This window comes from Parus major, chromosome 1A (assembly GCF_001522545.3).
Source record: "Parus major isolate Abel chromosome 1A, Parus_major1.1, whole genome shotgun sequence".
In the NCBI taxonomy this organism is placed as follows: domain Eukaryota; kingdom Metazoa; phylum Chordata; class Aves; order Passeriformes; family Paridae; genus Parus; species Parus major.
This window is the reverse complement of record NC_031773.1, coordinates 3,392,394-3,402,270: the sequence shown is the minus strand read 5'-3', so window position 1 is coordinate 3,402,270 and position 9,877 is coordinate 3,392,394. Positions and strand designations below refer to the sequence as shown.

At 43.6% G+C, this 9,877-nt stretch overlaps 1 protein-coding gene across 1 annotated transcript in view; it reads left to right on the top strand.

The window, feature by feature from the left end:
- The first annotated feature begins 3,052 nt into the window (after nucleotides 1-3,052).
- SFMBT2 (Scm like with four mbt domains 2) overlaps nucleotides 3,053-9,877 on the top strand; it is a 90,874-nt gene continuing 84,049 nt past the window's right edge. Inside the window, exons 1-2 of the mRNA XM_033514583.1 lie at nucleotides 3,053-3,208; nucleotides 7,920-8,014. Coding sequence (XP_033370474.1) covers nucleotides 3,103-3,208; nucleotides 7,920-8,014 — 201 coding nt within the window. The 5' untranslated portion in view covers nucleotides 3,053-3,102. The remainder of the gene's footprint in view (nucleotides 3,209-7,919; nucleotides 8,015-9,877) is intronic.

Below are 9,877 nucleotides of genomic sequence, written 5' to 3'. Positions count from 1 at the left end.
TACAGTGGTGTGTGCTGCTTGTGTAATGTTGATGATTCCAGGCCAGCCAGTGTGCTACTGTTAACAGTATGGCTGGGGACTCTGTTTGAAGTGTTAATTAGCAGCAATTAATAAGAAGCGAAAAATTAATACCCTGTGTCAGCTTTCTTTGCTAGTTAGTTATATCAACACTAAAGCTCAGAGCTATTTTGAAGCTGGTGTTTGCATAAGAGTTTGGTCTTCTTGTCACATGGTGTTGGGAAAATACTGAAGTGCTCTCCTACCATAACTGGTAAACTTGTAATTCCCAAAATAAACCCAATAGATCTAATAGATCTATTAGATCAATAGATCAAATTTCCTTGGGATGTGGATGCTCTCAACATGGTATTTCAAAACCAGCAAGTTGTCCATAGCTTAAGAAAAAAACACATTAAAATAGAGTTTAAAAACCCAGAACTGTTGGTGTTGCTGAATGTGTCTCAGAGATTCTGTATTTCCCCGTTTTAACTGAAGTGAGCTCAAACCCAATCCCAGATAGGTCCCAGCTGTGTTTCAGACACCTTGGGCAGGTTCCTGCTGATTTTATCCATCCATTTTTTGTTTCTGATAGGAAATTCCATGATCCGAGGTTTGAGTCTCACTTGGGTCTGGTGGCAGATTTGAGGCTTGGCTGTGTAAAAAAAAAACAACAAAAAAACCCAAATACTCTTGTTTTCTGGGCACCTTCAGCTTTTTATCAGCTCATAACTTTATTTTATCAGCATCATAGAGGCATCACAAGATTTAACTACAATACCAAGCAGATTATGTTTCTTCTTAGTATCTATATTGTTACCCCTGAGCTCTCTTTAAGATGATGGATTTGTTGTGTTTAAATTGATCTGTTTCTCTCTATTCTTTGAATTTTTTTTGGTAGACCCAGGTTATCTTCCATCCTTGTCTGGTCCCTGGCAAAAATTAAAACAACCACATCCACCCAATGTTTAGCTTCAGCTGGCGTCTCACATTTAACAAGCCTGATGTAAACTCCTGATACTTAGCTAATTTATTATTAATGATATTTATGGAAGTGTTCTCTACCAAAGGAGAAGAGGGTTTTTTTGACTTTCAGTAAACTGATTGCTTCTAGTTTCATGGTTAATTGAAACTTAATATACACTGGGGATGAGTGATGTGTATGTTCTGAGGTTAGCTGCACTCAGAATACTCGGAGTCTATAATACACTTAATTCATTAGTGAGTTCCATGTCAACAAAGAATAAAGATGAAATGCTGTAGTGGCATGGGAGAAGGGTCATATCTGTGGAGTATTTAAATTCTACTGAGCACTTTATGAAGAGACCAATGACCATATTGCTCTGAGCTGGCTTATGATTTTCATTTTTAAAAATATTTTTTTTTTCTTTCATTAGCAGATTCCTTTGGGGTGGGGAACTAAAATTTCTAACTTTGCCTGAACAGCTTTCAGTGAGGGTTGAATCACCTGCATTTGTAATTTGCTTCCACTGGTGATTTTTTTTGTGAAACACCCATGGTTTTTTGCAGGTTTGCAGCTGTGATTGCTCCGGCAGACAGTCCTACCATGGTCTAGCTAATGGATATCAGACACTTGACATGCTCCTCATCTTTTTCAGTTCTAATATAGCTGCTCACACACGTCCATTTCTTCTTTTAAATTGCCATGGGAGCAGCCTTAAAAACTGGGAGTGAGAAATCCACGGCAGAACACTCTCCTCCTTTCTGTTTTATAACCATCATATCTAGTCTTCTAGAATATGCCTCCAGAGTAGTAAAAGTTGAAAAAATCCCATATATTTTTACAATCTTATTACATCCTGCTTTGCCTGGCCTCTGGCAGTAAACTTCTTTCCTACTTTTAGTCACACATTTTGCAGAGCATTTGGCAGTGGTGCTGCCAGTGCAGTCCTGTCTGTCATGCAGGATTTGGAGGCTCCTCTAATAAGCAGGACCAGTCCTCTCCATCAGATATTCTGGACACACACCTTCCCTACTGCCTGTCTTTGCTTTAGCATATCTTTTGTGAATAGCTGCTTCCCTCTGTGCCCATAACCCCAGCTCTTGGTTTCTCTTTTTCAGTCGTCCTTTCACACATTGTAATTCCTCGGCGTCTTACTGAAAATCTCACTTTGGGGTTCTTTTTAGTCTACTCCTAAAGGTGTATCTCAGGGTATTGCTTGTCTGGTGACTTGGTGTGGCTGGAAATACAGTTCTCATTTAGTCTGGTGTCTGATGCAAGATGTCAGCCTGGGTGCCCTTCCTCATACTGTTTTTCATCTGTGTGTTTTTATTCCACTTTGAATTTACTATGGTCACTCCTTCTAGAAGAAACTCCTCTGCTAACACAACTCAATTTAAAATCAGTTAGTATTTACTGCCCTGTTAAATGTTAAAACCAGTATAGTTACTTTAGGTCAGTCCTCATTCAATAAACAGTTGCAGCCAGCACTATTTCATGAAGATATCTGCATTTTGCATGTTCAGCTTTATTTTCTAGAACGACTCCAGTATCTCATGACTGTTTGCTTCAGCGTTTCCTCTGTTTCATTACCACAGATCTCCCACTTTGGAAGTTTGAATCTTTATGGAGTGAGATACATCTCACACAGTGTTAGCCATCAAAAAGCTGGAAATCAAGGCCTGAAATGGCTGGGAGATGGTAGAGATGGTTTTTTAGCATGGATTGTGCTGCCTTGTGGGCTGAGCCTTCTCTCTCTGTTGGTGGCATTGGGAGCTGGAGAGAACTTTGAGATGTGAAGCCTCTGGATGCTGTTTATTACCTTATTATCTGCTCTGTTATTATTTTTGCTGTTGCTCTTAGGATATTATTGTCCTTTGTTGAGATTTTCATCCAACCCCAGTTTGAGGTTGGAGACAAGAGCAGGATGGAAGGGTCACCATCAGGAATGTTTAGGCTGGAAAAGATGTCTAAAGATCTTTCACCCCAACTGTACCAATATAGGGTGACATGAAAACCATCAGGAAAGAGAATGTGTTGGTGCAGGTAGAACAAACCACTCACTGTTTTTTTTTTTATTCTCCTTTTAGCTTGTCCTCGTTGCTGCAGGATGAATTAGGAAGGCAAAGCCTGTTCCTTGAGCCATGGAGACGAGGGCATCCTTCATTGCCACCATGAGAGAGACCCAGCACCTGTCCCCAGAGAAGGATCCCAGCCCGGCCAATGGTGACGGGGAGCAGTTTGATTCAGGTGAGCTCCCCTTCACCCCCACGGGTCCTTGTCACTGCTGCAGCTCCTCACAGGTAGAGCTGGGAGCCAGGGAGGCATTGGGGATGGTTGTACAGCTCCAAGCCCTTTTTTGGGTCTTAGGGATCAGGCTGTGTCCTGTGATTGATGGGGAATAGGAGCTTTTCTTCTTCTGGACCTCATCTGTAGTATGTATCAGCTATTCAAAATTTAAACAAAAAGCCATAGAAAAGCATTCCCAAGGCATCATAATGTGTTCTCCCAGCTTCCCCACCATTTTTTATTCTGTTGAAGTTTCGTGGTTAAGGGAGATAAAGCAAACATGCAGAAATTTACAGCATTCCTCCTTTGTTTTGACCTTCCCCCTCATTTCCTTCACTATGTTTTTGGAGTGCTTCAGGTGAGGGGGCTTCACAAACACTGAGGAGAGGAGAGTTGGTCACATCTTGTCCTTGTGCTCTCGACTTGGTGCTTTGTAGTGCTCTGGGATGGGCTCCTGAAGGTGTGAGCATTTGCTGTGCTAAATTTGGATGTTCTATGGTAGATGCAGAAAAGTAGATGCTACTGTCTGGTGATTTTTGATGGAATCAGGTGCTTTAACTTCCCTTATCTAGCCTTAGCAGGAGGAGGCTGTGTCATATGATGAAAAAGTCCATTATGGCTAGACCTAACCTACTTTCTTTCTGAAGCTAAGTTTTTCCCTGCTTCTCCCTCAGCATGTCAGAAATTTGGCCACTCAGCCTTCAGTTTCCTCACTTCTTGTAGCAGCTCAGTAATTTTCCTGTTTCCTTGGACACCAGATCCTTTCCTTTCCAGAGTGGACATGTTTGGGCTGATCTGGTCACCACTGGATCTATTTTTATCTGTGGGAGAGAGATAGGAGCCTCTAAGATGAGATTCAGTTGGCCAACCATAGACATTTTTTGGGGAGTAAGAAGAACTGGCCTGCAATGCCTAAATTTCAGTGGGGATAAGGATTTTGATGGCTCTCCCAAGGCTGTGTTAGAGGTGTGTGGTTGATAAGGTATCTGTGTGTCTCCCTGTCCCCACTCCTGTTGTAGGAGCATTTCAGTGCTCTATTCATTCAAAAAGTCATGTATGTGTATCTAGGTGCTATAAATAAGATGTCTAAACAATTTGCCTTAAACACTTTCTCCTACAGTGAATCCTGGAAAAAAAAAAATCTGTCTTTCTGGAGCCACAGGGTTTGGGTCTTTTATCCCTTTTCATTTTCATAGCTGAACATCCCAGGGGGCTGTTAACAGCTGGAACAGTTGCATTTTTATAGTGTCAATGCATGAGCACTTTAAAGCCATTGAGAGGCTCGCAGATAATGACTTGTTGATTTTATTTGCCATCCTGGGCTTGTTTATACATCACCGTATTGTAAACCAGCCAGCCTTGACTCTTTCATTAAGGAAAAGCTCTGGACCTAAGTACCAATAATTGGAAAGAGAGCTGGTATGTAAAAGAGGGTTAATGCCAGATTTATCACCTTTCAGGGTGTCCTGTGCTCCTCAGCAGTTGGGTTTTTCTGATGGATGAGGAGATTTCTGTGCAGCCCTGTTGAATGTGTGGGTGGTGTTGGGACCTTTGGGCTGGTCTCATCCCTGTGCCTCTTCTGAATGCCCCCCTGCCAGAATTCCAGCAGGGAACAAAGTCCATTAAAAAAACATTTTGAAAACATACAGTCCCTTCAGAATTCATTGTGGTGAAATGAAGCAAAATAAACCACTGATGCTGTGATAAATGTGTACTCTGACATTATTTTTACAGACCTTGTAAAAGTAATTTCCTGATAAAGTCTGCAGATAAAACATGGTAGAGGAGCCAGGCTGGTGATGTGTCAGAGAGGAATGAGCTGACAGGGAGGGAAGGCTGCAGCTCTCACTCTGCCTCACCTCCGGGCCTTGAAGCCTCCTAATTTGGGTTTAGAAAGGAGAGATCTGGGTGGTATTTTATTAAACAGGTGCTGTTTTTAATTTTGCTGGGCAGCATGTGAAAGAACCTGCCAGTGAGAGTCTCTGTGCTGGCCCGTGGTAGAGTAGGTCAGGGTTAATAAGGTCGTGAAGGACTTGATGCATCCATAAGTAGCATCTATTTATATTTATTAAAAAGCTTTTTCCAGATTCAGGGGAAAACTCTGACCCCCTTGGAGACACTGCTCCTTGCAAGGGCTGGAGATGATGCACTGAGCTGATGGAAAAACTCACTTCCTACGCTCCGTGGTATTAATCTTTCCAATAAGACTGCCGAGGAGGGCTGGAGAAAAGGAGACAGGTGCTGAAGGAGATCTTGCCTTGACTAACACAGGCAATTAGAGCAAAAACAGGAATAAAAACTGAGAGTATACAGAGAGCATCCTGGGCTGAAGGAAAGGGCTCATGCTCTGAAATGGAAGTATGTGACCAGGAGAGAAGAGAGCCCAGGGCTGACCTGGAAGTCACAGAACCACAGAATTATTTAGGCTGGAGAAGACCTCTAAGAGCTTTGAGTCCAACCATTCCCCCAGCACTGACAAGGCCACACACTAAACCATGTCCCCATGTGTCACATCTGTGTGACTTTTAAATCCCCCCAGGGATGGTGACTCCACCTCTGCCCTGGGCAGCCTGTTCCAAAAGTCCTGTCCATGTCCTGAGGTGGAAATGCCCTTGGGATTGTTGGAGCAGCCCATCCCAACCCCACAGACACAGGTGGATGCAGGAGCAGGGAGCAATGAGGCAGAAGGGATTATGCACTTAAAGCTTTTCATGTCAGGTGTTTCTGACTTTTGGTTGGATGGGGCTTGGTTCTGTTCAGGGTAAAAAGTTGCTTAAGCAATTTTAAGCCTGGAATGGATAATCATCTCTGCCCATCTACTGATGGACTAACATCCTTGGTTTCAGAAATCTCTGCACACTGCTCTTCTCTATAACATTAACTCTGCAGGGTTGCAGGCATGAAGGCTGAAAAATATCCCTGTTCATCTAAATTGCCTGCCTGCATGATACAGAATTTTTCCACCAAGCTCCTACCTTGTGGTTATGTTGTGGCTTATCATTCAGTCAAGGTTGAACAAACCCCTCATTCTGGGTCAGATATCTCAACTAGAGCCAGCTTCTGTGCCTGAAGGTTTTTGCAGTGATTGCAAAAGTCAAAAGAAAGCCCAGTCTTCATTCTGTGATGAATTTGTCTATTTTTGGATTGTAATAATGGAATTGGGTTATTTCTTGCTGAGTTGAAGAGTCATCTGGTAGACTCTTTATCACTGGAGTAAATGTTGATTTGCATCTTCATATTTAAGAAGATTATTTGAGTTTAGGGCAAGGAGTCAGACTTGATGCAGGAACGTGCAAGTGTTTAACAGTGTTGACAGCCCAGCTTTGAACTCCCAGACAGATCTTTACCCTCCACCAGCTCTGTCTCAAAACCCCTCTTCTGATCCCATTTTTCCCCCTCACCTATGTGGATCTGGTGCCACAGGCAGAAAATAAAAATTGTGTCTTCCCCTTTTAATAATGAGAGATTCCCCTTGCACAACATAATTTTCTCTGGTCCTGGAAACTGGAGACCTGTAGCAATAATTGCAATAAATTAACCCTGCCTTTTTCTTCATAAAACTGTCTGGGGAGGGTTCTTAATTCAGTTTGTCATGAGTCACTTTAATTACATCATGACCACACTGATGAATGTTTGGGCAGGTAAAGGGTCTCGCAGAGTTTGCCTGATAAATGCTTATTGCAAAGATCTCATTGCTAGACTGTAAATATTTTTGCTCTGGGGATGAAACTGGGCTTGTGAAATTGCTTGGGAACAAAATGAAAACAATCAGATTTGGCTGATTTTCTGTAACTGAAAGAAGATTTATTTTTAATTATTGCTGTGTGCATTTCAGAGATGGTTTGGGGCCTTGGCTCTGCCACAGTGAGGTTATAAAGGAGGAAAAGAAAGAGTGGTCGTGTCCAGTCCTTCCCTGTGGGGAGGGATTGTGTGGGGCAGTGTGTGCAAGGGGGAGAGAGGATACAGAACCCCAGATGTGAAGGGGAGCAGGGAGTAAGAATGCAGTAGGGGTCTAGAGAGGTGTGCTCAGGGGTTTGGGGAAAGCAGCTGTAGCCTTGGGGGAAGAGGGAGGCCTGGGGGCTTTATCTCACATTTATGGGTGCAGTGATGCTGAGGAAGGAGAGGAAAGGTAGCAGGAGTGAAAATGGGTCTCACCCACCCCAAGGGGTTGGGGTGTTCGGTCTGCACATGGCTCAGCCAACAGAAGCATCTTCTAATTTATCACGGGGGCACTGCTGTAATTAACAGTGCTGTTAATTGAGGGCACAAGGACATTGCACCTCCTTGATAGTGGGCAGGCAGCCACCTCCCTCGCAGCCAGGGAGTCATCAAATGCAAAATAAAAGAGCACAAGTGCCTGTTGCAGTGTATGACAGTTTTGTGCCCCCACTGCCATGGAAGCAGAGTCATTTCTGGTCTCAGTGTTGGCTGCTAAATCCCCAGAGTCTGCTGAAAGCGTAGTAAGAGCTGGTCAAAACACAGATCCTTAAAGCAAGTTTTCTGTTTTCCCTTCTGTTGATGTTTATACTGGTTGCTATTCTCACCCTGAACTCTTTGACACAACTTTTGCCTTCTTTGGCTGTGTTTTAGGCTGCTTTTCTTTTTCTCTCTCTCTCTTTTTTTTTTTTTTTTTTTTTTTAATTTTTTTCTTTTTTTTTTTTCTTTTGAACAGATGAGGGCTCCAGCATTGAGGACACAGACTTCAACTGGGACGAGTTCCTGGAGGAAACAGGAGCCAGTGCTGCTCCCCACACCTCCTTCAAACACGTACGTGCTTCCTCTGAGCCTTGTGGGTGTTGTACACGTTCCCTCTTCTGGTTTTCAGGGGCTCCCTGCAGAACTGTAGTGGAGTTTTACCATTTTTGGGAGAAATTGTCCCTCCACACGTGCAAAGACCTGAGTGGGAATAGCCCCAAGCTGGTGTTAGGTGTCATTGGTGTGTTTGCAGTCACAGATTGGAGTTCTGTGTCTGTGCCACTCCCTTATCCTCTGCCTTGCGTCAGATTTTCCATTTTTGAGGGCTTGTGCTGATCTTTCCTTTTGCTTATAATGCACTCATTTTATTTCTCTTCACCTGTTTTCTCCTCTACATCCATTGTTGTCCATGCCAGCCTGTAGAGATAAATCTCACAAGTGTCTTATTTCCCCAAAGCTCCTTTTAATGCCTGATTTACTGACTGGCAGAGTCACTCAGCCTTAGAGTTTAGTGTGGCTCATAGGAGACCACCTCTCAGCCTCCTGCCTGGACATGCTGTCTCAGAAGTGTGGGAAGCAGGGACTCTGTGCTTTTCCTGGGTGAACATGGAGCATGCAGACCACTGTGGCAGTGACAAGTCTGTGCTCTGCTCTGTGTTAGCACAAGCAGCATCTGAAGGCACGTCTGGAGATCACTTGGTTAAACCACCTTTGTCTCCAGGTAATTTTGTGGCTTGTTTGTAGGGCTAAAGGATGAAAAATCTCTCTTTTACCTAGATCTGAAAAGCCAGTACAGTCCTCCATTCCCTGTTTTGCTTTCATTTTAACAACAGTTAACCCAGAGTATTGCAGGGTGAAGGACCATAATTCTCTACACTGGAGATTAGCAGGGGAATGCTTCTTGTGGAGTTTATTCTTGATCCAGCAGCTGTTTGGAGAGAGCATCTTGTCCCAGATTTCTTCTCCAGGCTCAAAGTAGAAAGTTTTATGCTTCATGAAGCTCTTAAGGATGTCTTCAGTTGTGTGGAGATGCCTAGCTCATCCTGCTGGTTCTGTTGACTGCAGTGTCTCACAGCACCTTAATCCTGGGAATGTCAGTGCAGGACAGATTGGTGCTGGGAACAGTCCTTGGTGACTGCTTCACAATCTGAAACTTGATCCTCAAAATCTGGCCAAAAACCCAAAAGCTGTCAGAGAAGACTGTATTATCTGATTCTACTCTTGATGTGATTTCCAGTCACAAGTCTTTTGGCTTCTGGAGTGCCTTGTTGGTGCTATGGTGAGCACAGGGAGAAAATCAACAAATGGATCACTCTCTGCAGGCATCAGGCTCAGGTGCTTTGAGCTGCAGCTGCCAGTCTGTACTGGGAGGAGGCCAGGAGATCCAGTTTGTAATGGGACATGGGCCAGCCTGTACCCTGGGTTCTTTATGAGGACTCTAAGCCTTGCTGAGATCCTGTCTTAGTGCTGAGTAAAGCAGTGTCACAGACCACCTTCAGTGTTAGGCCATCTCCAAAGGCCCCTCTCAATTGTTCTGTGACTCTGGGCATTGATTCTGCTGGAGGTGCCCACACAAGGAAAGGCACATAGAGTGCAAATGAGAAATGGGTTTGGGTGGGCATCCCTGGGGGCAGAAGCTGGAGTTGGATGAGTGAGGGATTACTGATGGGCCAGAGGAGTGTTTTCTCAGCAGACTGGCATGTGAAATGTCTGTGAAATCCTCAGTTGACCAAGTAGACCATGTTGTATTTATCTTTGTAAGTAAAAGAGTTTTTTTAAACTGCCATTTCAATTGGAAGTCAATCAGAGACAGGCTTACCTAGATTTATAATCCCTCTAGATTCAATAGCTGATAAGGTTCTAAGAAACCTGTAACAACCTGTCCCTAAACATCTCCTAAGGAGTGACAGGTTACATTTTGGATGGTTTTGTGAA